This window comes from Aethina tumida, chromosome 6, assembly GCF_024364675.1.
Source record: "Aethina tumida isolate Nest 87 chromosome 6, icAetTumi1.1, whole genome shotgun sequence".
Taxonomy (NCBI): domain Eukaryota; kingdom Metazoa; phylum Arthropoda; class Insecta; order Coleoptera; family Nitidulidae; genus Aethina; species Aethina tumida.
The window spans coordinates 19,729,103-19,743,208 of NC_065440.1; the positions used below are offsets into that span (position 1 = coordinate 19,729,103).

The following is a 14,106-nucleotide window of genomic DNA, read 5'->3' on the forward strand; positions in this document are numbered from 1 at the left end:
CCACCATACTGAACGTAAGATATTCTAGGCACATTTTATGTGTAACAATATGCATAAAGTATCCAATTAGAGGTCGCAAATAGGGAAAAATATTTGGTAAAAGTAATGCGAGACACAAACGATGTGATTCCAGTTTGCGGCTAAGTTCAAGCGGATCTAAATAAATAGACGTTTTGGTGATTAGGTGTTTTGCGTGTGATTGTGTAACGTTAAAAAGTGTGTTAAAGTGCACGTAAACAAAATAATGTCGGAGTCGAGAGTGTCCTGAAGATGGGGGCGAAGGACTCGAAACGTTCGTGTCTGAGCTACGAGGATGCGGTCAAAAGAGGTAAGGACATTCGTGCTTTCGCACATAATCATCGGTTTTAACCCTTTTTGACGTTTCACCGTTTTACGTCTGTGTGTTATATCATGTGATCATGAAACGAAAACAACACACGGAATCTGAGCGGATTCGTAAGACGGTAGTCTCATTCTCGTTTTCTTCCACCGTTTAATTAAGTGTTGACGTCATCGTTTGTTTACTGCGTGTTTCTGTTCGAATCGGATCATCATCATCAGGATGTATGTTTGTTGTGTTATACAACAGTCGATTGAACCCGATCTGATTGGACTCGAGTTTGCTGACTGTCGCGAATTAAATGCATTGTCAGATTGATTAATGGGAAAGATGATTGAACAACGCATTTTTGCGTTGTACGCAGTACAAATAGAAACGTTAAAAATTTGTTAGGAAACGCGAGGGAAAAATTGCCAGCCGGTAATTGAATCGCACGAACGTTAATTGGCTTACGTTTCGCTAAATTAGTTAATGGCCCATTTCCACGACGACGACGACGACAACGACGACGACAACGACGAAACTATTAAAACTGGGTCAAATTGTTGTGATGGCCTCCGAGTCGATCCGATTTCAGTCCACTTGAGGCGACAAAAATCAATGGGATTTGTGTAAAACGTGTCGATTTGTTGTTTGAAAATAATTGGACGTACGTTTCTAAAAATAGAGTGTCAACGATAACATAACGATAGATAACTATTTGTGTAAAACCATTCGTTCGAATTTTCAGTGAGCGATCAGGAGTTGAAGAGGGTTTGCGAGGCGTTCAAGCGATTGACGAACGGCGGTCAGTTGTTGAGTCGCGCCGCCTTCGTCCAGAATGTTTTGGGTGACGGTGTGCCGGCCACGATCGCCGACTGGCTTTACAACGCGTGCGGCGGCGGCGCCAAGGGCATCGCACTCCGCGATCTCATCTGCGGCCTCGTCCTCCTCACCAAGGGCACCCAGGAGGAGAAAATTAGATTCCTCTGGACGTTGTACAGCAACGATTCGGGCACGTACGTGTCGAAGGCCGAGTTCCAGTGTCGTTTACAGGAAGAGGGAGTCGTTCCGAAGGTTTCGTGGGACAGGACTCTCATATCGCTGTTCGGCGTGGGACAGGACAAGGCGGGATTCGAGGAGTTCCGAGCCTGGATCGGCTACAACACCGAGGCCACCGTTCTTTCAGCATGGTATTTATTTGATTGTCAAAATTTCCCTTGTCAAAAATGTTAAACATGTTAAAATGTCGTTGAATTGGGTGAAAGAGTAAGTGTCGCGGCTGCGAACGGAGAGAGTGAACCGATCAATTTTGGCTTAGGTTACTGTCGCATCCATGCGTTTCGCTGAGTTCCGAAGTGGAAACGCCCACCTTCTACCAGACGTTGGCGGGCGTCACGCATCTGGAGGAGCAGGACATTTGCGAGCTGGAGAAATGTTTCTGGGCGATCCAGAGCGGCTCGGCGACCGGCCACTTGGACCTGAACTGTCTTCAATCCCTCGTCTGTCCGCCCGTTCCTCAGAAAACGTGTCGGGGCTTGTTCCTCGCCTTGGACGTCAACCGGGACGACCACGTCGACTTCAAGGAGCTGTGCTGTGGAATATCCGCCGCCTGTCGCGGACCGATGGTCGAGAGGATGAAATGTTTGTTGACTACCTTATCTCTAATCTATCGAATGTCTCTTTTATAATCGGCCGTCTTGTTGCAGTTTGCTTCAAGATATTCGACATGGATCGAGACAACTATCTGTCCGCGGACGAGGTCCAACACATGGTGGAAACGTTGCGTTTCATCGCGCAGGAGAACAAGTTAACTTACGCGAGCGGTCACGTGATCACGTGTCCGGAGACGCCGGACAGAGACGAACACTCGAAAACGATCGATTCGTTGAACGTTAAAATTGACTCGGACGGCGGCCTAACGCAGGAGGACTATCTGGTGTGGAGCGTCAAGAACAACAGTCTGTTGGCGCCTCTGTTGGAACTGTTGTTCCAAGTTTGTCACGTGTCGCTGGGCTTGAAACCCTACTGCAGACACAACGAGTACGAGATCGTGATGGGATGGCTGGAGAGGGAGCAACGGCGTGGATACTACGTGGGCCAGTTCTGGTATCTCATTTCGACCGAATGGTGGCAGAACTGGGTCTCGTACACGACCGCCCCCAAAACTCACGGCGACCATTGCAACTGTCGTCCCCAAATCGAGGAGGGCATCGTCTGCGACGAGAGTCTGATCAGCAACGCGACCGATTGCACGTCGCCCTCCATATCCAACGAGTTCAACTCGAACAGTATGGAATCCATGGGCGATTTGTTGAGTCGAGGAGACAGCTGCAGCATCGCGTCCAGCTCGGGAGTGTCGAGCAGTTCGGCCGGTTCCAAGCGCAGTCACAACGTTCCCGGACCGATCGACAATTCCAATTTGGTCGAGGAGTCGCCGTACAAAGTGCCGACGTTAACCGGAGAGGGAGGTAGATTGAGGAGGGACAGGACTTTGGCGCAGGACCGTGACTTCGTCCTCGTGCCGGACTCCCTGTGGAAGGCTCTGGCCCTGTGGTACGGAGGTCCTTTGCCTTTGCCGAGGCAAGTCATTAAGCCGCCGGGAAAGAACGAAGTCGAATTGGAATTGTATCCTCTAAACTTGAGAATATTGAGACACCAGATGCAAAATCAAGGCGGAGGATCGACGGGCACTTGGAGCAGCGTTGTCGGAGGGTAAGTTATGCCTTTGCTTTCGTTCTTCCACAACGAAAATATCATTCGCAAATTGTAGGTACGGAGCGGCCGCCTTGAGTACGGCGGGACTGAACGCTTCTCCGGTGACGGCCGTTCAAAGACGTCAACTATCCCATACCGCCGCTTTCTCGCGTCTGGCCACCGTTCAACAGGTGGCCGATTTTCTGTGCGCCCGTCTCGCACTTCGTACCGAAGACGCCCGCCTCTGGCATCTGCGCGATCACGCCAGTCTGTTGGACGACGACAACGCCACGCTTCAAGACTTGGGCTTCAGAGACTCGGATCAGATACTAATTGAGGTGAGGAACAAGGATCTGACGTGGCCGGAGGAAATGGGCCAGTTGGTGGCGAGTGGCGGCCACGAACTGAGCGTCGAACGTCGTCCCACCATCTGTCTGCCGCCGGGCGCCACCGGTCTCCACAACTTGGGCAACACGTGTTTCATGAACGCCGCGCTGCAAGCGGTCTCCAACACTCGACCCTTGACCCAATACTTCCAGAGGGACAGACAGCTCAGCGAGCTGAACACTTCCAATCCGTTGGGGACGAAGGGAGTGGTGGCAAGGAAGTATGCGGAGTTGTGCAACGAATTGTGGGCGGGATCAACGAGGAGTGTGGCTCCACTGAAATTGAGGGTGTGCGTCTCGAAGCACGCGCCTCATCTGGGCGGCGGCGGCCAACACGATTCGCAGGAATTGTTGGCGTGGCTTTTGGACGCGTTGCACGAGGATTTGAATCGAGTGACGAAGAAGCAGTACACCGAACTGAAAGATAGCGGTGGGCGGCCGGACGAAATCGTTGCGGAGGAGGCCTGGCAGCAGCATTTGGCCAGAGATCATTCCATCATCACCGATCTCTTTTACGGCCAGTTGAAGAGTAAAGTAAGTGGCTTAGATAAACGTGTCGAGTTTAAAGACATAAAAAGGCATTTTGTTTGTAGGTCACATGCCAGACGTGTGGCCACGAATCTGTTCGTTTCGACGCCTTCAACTTGCTCAGTCTGCCTTTGCCGATGGAGAGTTACACTCTCTGCGAAGTTCTGGGTCAGTCTCTTAATCTGCCTTTCTCCTCTCGATCTTTGTCGTACTCATTCCGAATTAATTTGTAGTTGTTCGATTGAACGGCGAATGTCCCACCAAATACGGCTTGAGACTAAACTCGGAAGCCCGCTACGGCGAGCTGAAGGAACAGCTGCGTCATCTGAGCGGAATCGGCGCGCACAGGTTGTTGCTGGCCGAAGTGGCCTACTGCCAGATCAAATACGTGCCGTCGGACGAGGCGAGGATCAATCCCAACACCGCGACCGAATTGTACGGCTACGAACTGCCGAGGAACACTTCGATGGCCGAGACCGAAGATGGGGAGACGGACGAACGCGAAACAGGTGCACTTACTGCTATTTCTGCTCTATCGAACAAAGTGTAACGGCGTTTTTGTTGTGATTTGTTTCAGAGGCGGATTCGGGTGTCGGCGAGAGTCCGTTGGGGCGCGTGCCCGAGGTAAGAGGTGGCGTTTCGGCCCTATGCATGCCCATCAAACTGTGCTTTAAGGTATGCACGTGCCGACTTTACCAGACAAATATTTATTTCACATGACGGACAAGACTCGTAAGAACGAGTGTTTCCAAACTCAAAACGAATATGTCACGTTTTACCGTAGCTTGAATCACATCAGTGTGATTTACGTTTTTGGCTTTTTGCTTTTTAAATCGTTTCCAGTTTTCCAGTTTCTGTTTTTGCCAACTTTTATTTTTTGCACAAAAACAAAGTTTGATGGACTTTTTTGTAAATAGACAGTATTGATTAGATTATGTTTATTTCTGTACATATTTTTGGAAGCTTTGTTTGGATTGAATTAAGAGAAAGTAGAATCGCTAAAATATTAAATAAGTCCGTTATGAATTGGTTGCAGAATGTGAAACCGACAAGTCAAAGTAATAACAAACCGGAATCTCGACTCACCAACGGAGCCGCGTTCAAAAAATCGTCCGTATCTATAAACTCGTCGAACAGCACCGCATCAGGTCAGTAAAACAGTGCACTCGTGTGAAGTGTATATTAAAGAGGAAACACCAACCAACCAACCAACCAACCAACCACTAACGCAAATTAATTGCAGGAAACTCTTCAGATTCGAACTACAAGTTCCCGACGTATTTGGTGGGCGTACATCGGAAGTGCGTGCGACAAGAGACGTACTTTTTGTCGCAGCAAAAGAGCAAACCGAGTCTGTTCGGTCTGCCGTTGTTGCTGGGCTGTTCGCAAACCACAACGTGTCAAGATCTGTACCAGGAGGTCTGGGGACAAGTGACCAGACTGTTGAGTCCCTTGCCTCAGAGCGATCAGACCAACCACGCTCAGGACTGCGACGATTCGTTGGGCTACGAGTTTCCGTTCACGTTAAAAGCAGTTTTGCAGGGCGGACAAATATGCGCACTGTGTCACTGGACGCAGTTTTGCCGGGGCTGCGCACTTCCGTGTTCCGAGGACGAGTTGCTCTTCGAAAAGTGCAAATCTGCGATGCTTTCCGGTTCGAACATGCACATTGCCATCGACTGGGACCCGACTGCGTTGCATCTCAGATACCAAACCAACAGAGAGAAGGTATAAAACTCGATAAAGTCGAGTCGTTCCTTAATTCAAGTTGTTCACTGTTGCAGTTGTCGATCGAACACGAATCGGTGGCGACTTGCAGAAAGCTACACACGGAGCCCATAGATTTGGATTATTGTCTGAGGGCGTTCACTTCTGAGGAGAGACTGGAGGCAAAGTATCATTGTAGCAATTGCCAGGACAAACAACCGGCCACCAAGAAGTTACAGATTTGGAGACTTCCCCCGATCCTGGTGAGAAATCGCTACTTACTACGTTACGTTGACATTGTTAAAACGTTTGTTATTGTTGTTGTTGTTGTTTATAGATTATTCATTTGAAACGGTTCGACTACGTCAACAACAAATGGGTCAAGACGCAAAAAGTGGTCAACTTCCCGTTTAAAGACTTCGACCCGACCGCATATTTGGCGAGCATCCCGCAAGAAACGATCCTACGTCACAGGCAGCTGCAAGAGAATAACGCGACGATAAACGAATTGGAAACGTCCTGCGACAGCCAAACGACGACGACCACCAACGAACGGATACCCGAAGAGCAACAGTCGGGAGGAATCGATGACGTTGTTTCGACCACCGAAAAGTGCAAGTTATTGAGCGACAAGCCGGGCAACAAGGCGACCGAACGGGTCAGAGGAAGGGCCAGATTGGAGTCGACCAGTTTGCAAAAGACGCCCGTCATCGACGAACATCTCAAAGATTACCATCAACACAAACTGAATCCGGGACAAGATCCGTTCGACCTGAAGTACCAACTGTATGCGGTGGTGGTAAGTCAAGTCTCCCTTCCCTCACTACTCTCTTAAATTGCAACGATTAACAATTTGGTTTCGGTTTTTCGATCAGAGCCACTCGGGTATGCTGAACGGAGGCCATTACATCTCGTACGCGTGCAACCCGAACGGCAACTGGTACTGTTACAACGACAGCTCGTGCAGGGAGGTGCTGACGGACGCGCCGGACAGCGGACTGGGCAGCAGGTCGTCGCCGTACAGCGGCTGCACCCCGCTCAGCCGGAGGAAGAACATACAACGGAAGCACAGCACCGCGAGCAGCGGAAACGGCACGATAGAAACGTGCTCGTCGCCCAGTTTCGGGCGCAAGGAGACCTCGACGCCGAACGCGACGCGCAAGAACAGCCTGCAAAGCGTCAAGACGCCCGTCCTGCAGCGCAGAGACTCGAATCACAAGCGCGAGAGCAGCAGCGGCATCGAGTCGAACGCGACCTCGACGGAGAACGTGAGCAACGTGGGCGACTCGGAGGAGAAACTGATGAGAGAGTCGCCCTACTCGTCGACCAGGTCGCTCTTCAAGTGTCCCTACGCGGAGACGAGGATCCCGAAGATCGACACCAGCACTGCGTACATTCTGTTTTACGAGCGATCCGGATTGGATTCGAGACCGTACTTGCCGAAAATCGATCCGAACGCCGCTCAAAACGTGCAAGTCCCCGATTTGGAAGAGGACGAGGCACTTAGGAAGCAACAGTGTTCTATTCAGTAGTGTTTTTTTTTTTTATTGTTTCGGTTTATAGTATTATTTATTATACACATACACACACACACATGTTATATAATTCGTTTGTTGTTGTTGTTGTTGTTGTTGATTGATCGAACGATCGATCGATTCATTATTATTATTATTATTATGATTATGATTAATGTATATTATGTTACGGAAGCGGATGTGATCACGCCTAAACCAGATATGCAAATGCAGTAGTTTATTGTTATACATATACGTATTTTAATTGTGTATGGTCGAACCAAAGATATTTTAATTTGTAAATTTTTGAACAATTTTCTACGAAATGTATATTTTAGTGTATATCTCTATCTATCTATCTATATATATATAAATATATGCAACAAACACACACGCATACACACACACACAATTGTGGATGGGCGATCGGCAATATTCAGGTGCGTTATTCTTACCTTGTCAGTTTTATGTGTGTGTGTGGAAATAACGCACCGTGTCACATATGAAGGAAGATGCCGCAGGTTTTTAATTGTTTGTTTGTTTTAAGATATGCCTAACTAGTCTGATATTTTTTAAAATTCCACTATATTATATATATATATAAATTTATCGTAACGGATAAAAAATAAATGTGTAAGTAAGATGTGTTATTTTGTAACACCGAAATATTCCAATTTTATGTAATAAGTTTATGGTGCCATTTATAAATAAAAGCTTGTATATTGTTATATAAACTTGTGTGTGCTTTACTTTCTTCTCAGTTTCCTGCCAACCCAGCAAAGAATATATATATATATATATATATATATGTAAAATACATCGATAAACAATTTTATTTACACTTAATCTTAGATCACATCGTTAAATAAAATTAAAATAAATATAATATAAAGTATCACAGTCGGGTTGCATTTTTGTCGTTCTTGCGAGTCGATGAACAAGACGAGAACGAGGACGATCTGCCTTTCGTCGGTCAGCTCGCGTAAAGGGCCGACTTGCTCCTCCACGGTCCCGCGAATTGATACCTGGACAAAATCAAAGGTGCGTCAAAATCAACAGAACTAACAAAACACACTGCAAAGAGGACCCCAACGAAAACAAACGACAAACAAACAAACAAACATATTTAGCGTGTGCGTGTGAACTGGTGCTCTGGACTCAACCAACCACACTCGATTTCAACAAAGAGAAAAAGAAAAAAAAAATAAAACAAAAATTGAAATTGCTGTTACATGTATGTGAGCGTGTGAATAGAATAGAAGAGAAATAAAGACAGACTACAAGATGATGATGATGTTGTTATTGTTGTTGTTGTTGTTGATGTCATGATGATGATGATGATGATGATTGATAATTGATGATGATATGTGATGATTATGATGGATGGTGATTAAAAATTCAAACAGACTTACTCCAACATCTCCGGCCGTTCGTTTTCTCTCCTTGCTCATCCTCCAATCACTCCACACCAGTACAGTACAGACAACAGTTCAGTTCTACCACTCTCAATCTCTTCAACGTCTTCATCACCCAACACACCGACCGATCGATCGACCGACCGACCGACTGACTGACTGACTGACTGACTGAATGTCGACCGTCACTCTGTCTCAAAACGGGCAAACACATGGAGAGAGAAAGGAAGAAGGAAAAGAGGGAAAGGGGGAAAGAGGGAAGCATAGACAACATCACTCTCAAACATCAGCATCGCATCATCACAGTAACGAATTGGAAATGTCGGAGAGTGCGTGCACGAAGGAAGGGGACACACAGACGGACGGACACTGAAAACAGTTAGTTATGTATCATGTACTTGAATCGTGTGAAATAAAATATCCAGACAGTCATCGTCCACTTGTATATTATTATCAGGCAATCCTTCGAAAAATACAGGCATTGATATTTAAATACACATGTAAATACGTTACGATCTATAAAAACCATTTGCTCGGCTACGTTATGTTTTGCTTAACTTAATAAGAAAGACACACTATTATATTTATAGTTGTTGTAGTTCTTGTTCATGTTATTATGTAAGTTGATGCATCCACGCAACAAAAACTAAAAAGTAAAAAGAACGCGTATCTCGAAAACCTCCGGGGGAAGAAGCACCAGCTGCTCACTCAGACGACACTTTTAATAAGGAAAAAACGTAAAAACGGTTTTGCTACAATTGCTCAAAGGCCGACGACGCAATACACGACGACTACTCATCATCATCAACGTCTTATATTATTTACACACGCGGTCCGTGAAACGACGTTGCTCCGCACGTCCACATCGGCCTCATCAATTTTACCCTGTTTCGGACTGATTTGGTTTCTAATTATTTACTGTTTAAAACCACGTTGAGTGGACCGTGCGGAGAAACGGCCGTTTCGAACGTGCCGCACTAAATATCACATTAAATCTGGCCCGCGACACACTCAGAAATTCAGAAAGTCGACTTCCCGCCTCGGAGGTTTCACACAAACCACATTTCACACCATACCACTTTCTAAATATATATATTTATAATATATAAACTTCCTAAATATTTAGTCAATTATACATAACAACAAATTTCGAGCGGTGCGTGCGAACAATCGAAACTGCCACGATTTCAGAAAGCAACGTTAAACGGGAAACAACAAAAAAAAAAAAGAAAAAAAAGAAAAAATAAAATAAACAAACAAACAAACAAACAGAGGAAGAAATCGTGGACGAGGAACGATCGGTCGCACGACATGTTATTATTAACTACTTGATTTTTGTGTTTTTATTAATATTATTTTTTTTTCTATATTTATATTAATCGTACTTGAGGAATCCCTTGTCCTGCGCCTGCTGGGGCGGCGGTCGCGGCCACTGTCCGCCGTCCTGACTCTGGCCGCCGCCCTGACTCATCCAACTGAGGAAGCCCGGATTATTTCCGCCGCCTTGGTTCCCTCCGTTCTGATTGTTGCCTGAAAACGACACGACAAACAACATGTCATCGTAACGAAACGAAACGAACAAAGTTACCAATATTACCACTGTTGTTGTTGGGTCCGTTGTTGAAACCCTGATTGAAATTGGGCTCAGGTTGGTTCTGGAGATTGCCGATCAGTCCCCAGCTGGCCTGATTGAGCGCGGCCGCCACCAACGCGGGATTCATCGGTAACGTGCCCAGATTCAGTCCCAGTCCCAGCGGATTGCAGTTCTGTTGATTGCTTGCCTGTTGGCCTTGTCCCGTAATTCCTGTTGAAACGACGTTCTCATTAACGAGATCCGGTTTGTCTGGTGGATATTTCAAGTGTTTGGTTTGTTTGAAAGTGAGGGAGGAGGATTGAGAATATTGAAAAATAATTGTGGTCGGGTCATACCTTTCGTCTCTTCTCACACTAAATTTCAGACACAAATTGCAGACTCTAAATTATTTATTTATTTATTTATTAAAGACAACAATACAAAAAGGCACTCAGAACTATGAACATACTGACTTATTCGTTAACAATACGTTAATCGTGACTGACACAGGAGATCAACATTCGACTGACTACCATCATAAACATCATCATCATCATCATCATCATCATCATCATCATCATCATCACATAAACCATTCGTCTGAAAATCATGACATTTCACTTACTTAATATTATTGTTTCGTTTCCAAAGTTCGGTACCTTTATTTAATTGAGACACTACTGTCTGGTATTTACCGTGAGTCTGGCCGTTGTTGATGAACGATTCGGGAGTCAGGAGATTAACTGGAAATAAATGGGGAAAGGGAGAGTTGGAGATGCGGATTTACGGATTACCTCTCAAAACAAACAACAAACTGATCGTGAGACAAACCTAATGCTTGTAAATTGGGCATGTCCAAACTGCCTCTGGGACCGCCCTGATGGTTGCCCCACGTGCCCTGATTAGGTCCTCCCGGTCCTCCGTACCGCTGCTGATACATGCCGGGCGCTTCCGGTCCGCCGGGACCCACCCCGCCACCGCCGCCGCCTCCCCTATTGGGACCGTGGGCGCCGCCACCGCCGCCGCCGCCGCCTCCGCGAGGGTCACCGCGCGATCCGTAGCCGCCGCCGCCGCCTCCTCCACCTCGAGTCTCCGATTTCGGGGCGGCGTTCGACACGTGCACCGACACGCCCTTGATGATGTGATCCTCGCCGCAGAGCGACTGCGCGACCTCGGGGTCCAGGAAAGTGACGAAGCTGAAGGCGCGGAACGGCTTCGGTATGAAGACGTCCGTCACCTCGCCGAACTTGCCGAAATAGTCTCTGAGATCGTCGGCCGTCAGGTCCTCGGTGCATCGGCCTATGAACACTTTGCAGGGCACTTGCTGGATCAGTCCCTCCTATAAACAAACAAACAAACAAACAAACAAACGGACGTCCGGTTAGAGGACGGTTCGTGCGTGAGGGGCGTGGTCTGCGGACTTACCTTCGAATTTGGGACCTTGACGTCGCACCACCGTCCGTCGATCATGTGTCGTTGGGCCAACACGCGCATCTGAGATTCGTAAGAGGCGAAGCGGATGAAGCCGAAGCCCTTCGACTGGCCCGTTTTCGGATCCTTCTTCACCTGCGCCATCAGCACCTCGCCGAACGTCTCGAAGTACTCGCGCAGGTTCTGTTCGGTGGTCTTCCACGGCAGCCCCAGGACAATCAGGTCGGTGCAGCGCAGCTTCGTTTCCATTCGTTTCGTTTTGGCCGTGGAGTTTTCCAAATTGTCGTCCGACTTTCTTTTATTCTCTACAAAATACAATAAACAAACATTGAGGTTAGAGAAGGCGTGGCCAAAGTGCGGAGAGGCGTGACTTGTGATATACAATTGAAAACAAACCAAAATAATAAAAAGATTACTTTGCAATGTTATATGTTAGTTAAACAATCGTGTAATTTTCGATTTCCGAATGCGGTTATCGAACGCGTATTTGCGTGACGTGTCATTTTGACATTTCCATTACATTTTCAAGTAACACAAAGCGGTAAAAGGTAATGAAAAAAGGTGGTCAATTTGGAGGAAAACATTTGGCGCATCGTCGCGCCTTTTTACATAATCCCGCATCTAAAATTATCGACCGACCGGCCTATAAATAGTGTTCGTCACACTCACCCTTGGGAAAGACGCAGTAGAAAATCTGCGAGCCCCATCCGCCACTCGACGGCGGATGCAGCCGCCCCTCGCTCAGTCTCACTCCCCGGACGATCCTGTTTTCGGGATTTCTGTACTTTAGGCCGGACGAGCCGGGAAATTGAGCGGATAACGTGCTCAACAACAGAGTGCCGTCATCCTCGGTGGGCAACTCTATCGGCTCCTCGCCCTCGTCCTCCGCCACTTGTAAATATTCGATCGACATCACGACCTTGTTTGTCTTTTCTCCGTTCTCACCGATTCACACACACGCACACACACTAATTCAGTCCGCTTTCGGAACGGCGATCGACTTGATCGACCTGCAACCAGTCAAAATGGCGATTATGGCGATTACGGCGATTACGGCGATGCAGCTGTGGCGTGGCAACGATGACAAACTGACATTTCAAAGGTAGATTTCTATTTTTTCACATCCAACTTTCAATTTTTATCTGTCGGTTCTCTATTTCCAGTTGCAGCACTCGTATTTTCATTAAAAATATTGATTAGAATTTATTTTTGATATAATCAAATGAATCACGTCTAAAAATTAAAATATAAAAGTGTTTCTACCTTTGATACATCTATAACCGAACTGAAAATGTGGAGTCTGTCTTGTAATGATTCGAATTTTTCGCTCTCGATGTTTTTTAAAACAAACATTTTGATCAAACATCAGTTTGATTTGTTATTTTAATTGATAATTTTATAGAAAAATTTAAATGTGTTGAAATAATTTTGAAGTTACCTGCTTTACCTATAAAATAAGGGGAGTGGCGCGAAACCATATGTTCAAATATATTACAAATCGGTTATTCAATAATTGAATATTTTTGATAAAATTCGAAATTTGCTTTAAATTTGTTATTTAAAATTATAATAAAAAATATAGATTACTATAAAATGTTTATTTCTTAATATTTATAATTTATTCGTTTTATTATAGCACTCTATTTAGGATTAGCTTCCCAGTTGGGAAAACTTTTAATGATGTCGTATAAATATTTCCCAGGACACAGAGTCGCTCTAACTTGTTTGTGACCGATTACTTTATGTTTCGTTAAAATTTTTTCTCCTTTCACTCCGCAAGTAATAAGTTCCTTCAACAATTTTAATTGTAAATCGCTTGGTGGGGATTCTAAAATTAAGATAATTAACATTTGTGGATTAGACATGGACATAAAAAGTGTTGCTTACCTTGAAAATTGCCAATGAGACAAATGCCAATGCTCCTGTAATTATAATTAGGTGCATGTGCTCCTCTTACATTCCATCCTCTCCCTTCATAAACGTTGCCGTCATCTCCAATCTAAAATAAACAAATAAATATCTACACTTGTTTGTGCCCTAAACAAGTTTAACAAAAGATATTTACCAAAAAATTGTAACCAATGTCTCCAAAATTGGCTTCGTTAATATGATACTCTTGAATACTCTTCATTCTGCTTTTGCACTTTTTTTCTGTGTTACAAGTGGGAGTAACCGAATGATGCACGACCACAAAAGGAGCAGGATTCTCCTGAAGATTCACTATGTCTGACACTTTTTCTGCGCCCCATTCTTCTCTGGTAATTATTTTAGGACAACCTGAAACATGTAAAGTTACGACATTATCTAACAAACGTCAGTCATGTCTGTACGCACAGTTAACAAAAAGAGGAGAAAAGCAGAGTAAAATTACAAGCTGGATTGTTTGGAACATTATGAGAGCAAAACTGATTAATTAAAAGTGATCGTTGTTGGTTATATATAAAAAAGATTGTAGTTCCCCTTGGCCATAAACAAACACATATCTTGATTTGGGAAATCCTCATCTTTGACCCCGGTCATCAAAACAATGTTATCA

General features: G+C 45.5%; 3 protein-coding genes across 6 annotated transcripts; 1 reads left to right on the forward strand and 2 right to left on the reverse strand.

Moving 5' to 3' along the window:
• Positions 1–31: 31 nt before the first annotated feature.
• On the forward strand, positions 32–7,885 carry LOC109605506 (ubiquitin carboxyl-terminal hydrolase 32). Of its 2 annotated transcripts, none has more exons than XM_049968949.1 (13): positions 32–328; positions 1,071–1,512; positions 1,641–1,963; positions 2,029–3,034; positions 3,093–3,936; positions 3,996–4,098; positions 4,164–4,439; positions 4,508–4,605; positions 4,967–5,078; positions 5,174–5,658; positions 5,715–5,900; positions 5,975–6,436; positions 6,513–7,885. In XM_049968949.1, exons 1-13 carry the CDS (start codon positions 271–273, stop codon positions 7,167–7,169), a joined length of 5,052 nt encoding a protein of 1,683 aa, XP_049824906.1. In that variant the 5' UTR covers positions 32–270; the 3' UTR covers positions 7,170–7,885. The 2 variants fall into 2 exon arrangements, with proteins under 2 accessions (XP_049824906.1, XP_049824907.1); XM_049968950.1 differs by having other exon boundaries at positions 4,508–4,554.
• A 70-nt stretch (positions 7,886–7,955) lies between these two features.
• Positions 7,956–12,615, reverse strand: LOC109605517 (TAR DNA-binding protein 43). Of its 3 annotated transcripts, none has more exons than XM_020022111.2 (6): positions 12,240–12,612; positions 11,565–11,875; positions 10,971–11,478; positions 10,155–10,370; positions 9,952–10,096; positions 7,956–8,176 (listed from the first exon to the last, which is right to left on the reverse strand). In XM_020022111.2, exons 1-6 carry the CDS (start codon positions 12,481–12,483, stop codon positions 8,125–8,127), a joined length of 1,476 nt encoding a protein of 491 aa, XP_019877670.1. In that variant the 5' UTR covers positions 12,484–12,612; the 3' UTR covers positions 7,956–8,124. The 3 variants fall into 3 exon arrangements, with proteins under 3 accessions (XP_019877670.1, XP_019877671.1, XP_019877672.1); XM_020022112.2 differs by having other exon boundaries at positions 10,164–10,370; positions 12,240–12,610; XM_020022113.2 differs by lacking the exons at positions 7,956–8,176; positions 9,952–10,096; positions 10,155–10,370 and adding an exon at positions 10,544–10,882 and having other exon boundaries at positions 12,240–12,615.
• A 579-nt stretch (positions 12,616–13,194) lies between these two features.
• LOC109605510 (peptidoglycan-recognition protein 2) lies at positions 13,195–14,092 on the reverse strand. Its single transcript, XM_020022101.2, has 4 exons — positions 13,905–14,092; positions 13,636–13,847; positions 13,458–13,569; positions 13,195–13,398 (listed from the first exon to the last, which is right to left on the reverse strand). Exons 1-4 carry the CDS (start codon positions 13,960–13,962, stop codon positions 13,211–13,213), a joined length of 570 nt encoding a protein of 189 aa, XP_019877660.1. The 5' UTR covers positions 13,963–14,092; the 3' UTR covers positions 13,195–13,210.
• Positions 14,093–14,106: the final 14 nt, after the last annotated feature.

Coding starts and splice junctions, on each gene's coding strand:
- LOC109605510 (XM_020022101.2), bottom strand. CDS start 13,962: ATGTTCCAAACAATCCAGCTTGTAATTTTACTCTGCTTTTCTCCTCTT. Junction 13,570..13,635: donor ACATTGGTTACAATTTTTTG/GTAAATATCTTT, acceptor TGTTTATTTTAG/ATTGGAGATGACGGCAACGT. Junction 13,399..13,457: donor TCTCATTGGCAATTTTCAAG/GTAAGCAACACT, acceptor TCTTAATTTTAG/AATCCCCACCAAGCGATTTA.
- LOC109605506 (XM_049968949.1), top strand. CDS start 271: ATGGGGGCGAAGGACTCGAAACGTTCGTGTCTGAGCTACGAGGATGCG. Junction 1,513..1,640: donor GCCACCGTTCTTTCAGCATG/GTATTTATTTGA, acceptor ATTTTGGCTTAG/GTTACTGTCGCATCCATGCG. Junction 5,079..5,173: donor GTCGAACAGCACCGCATCAG/GTCAGTAAAACA, acceptor AATTAATTGCAG/GAAACTCTTCAGATTCGAAC.
- LOC109605517 (XM_020022111.2), bottom strand. CDS start 12,483: ATGTCGATCGAATATTTACAAGTGGCGGAGGACGAGGGCGAGGAGCCG. Junction 11,876..12,239: donor CTACTGCGTCTTTCCCAAGG/GTGAGTGTGACG, acceptor TGTATTTTGTAG/AGAATAAAAGAAAGTCGGAC. Junction 10,371..10,970: donor GCCCAATTTACAAGCATTAG/GTTTGTCTCACG, acceptor TCGTTTCAACAG/GAATTACGGGACAAGGCCAA.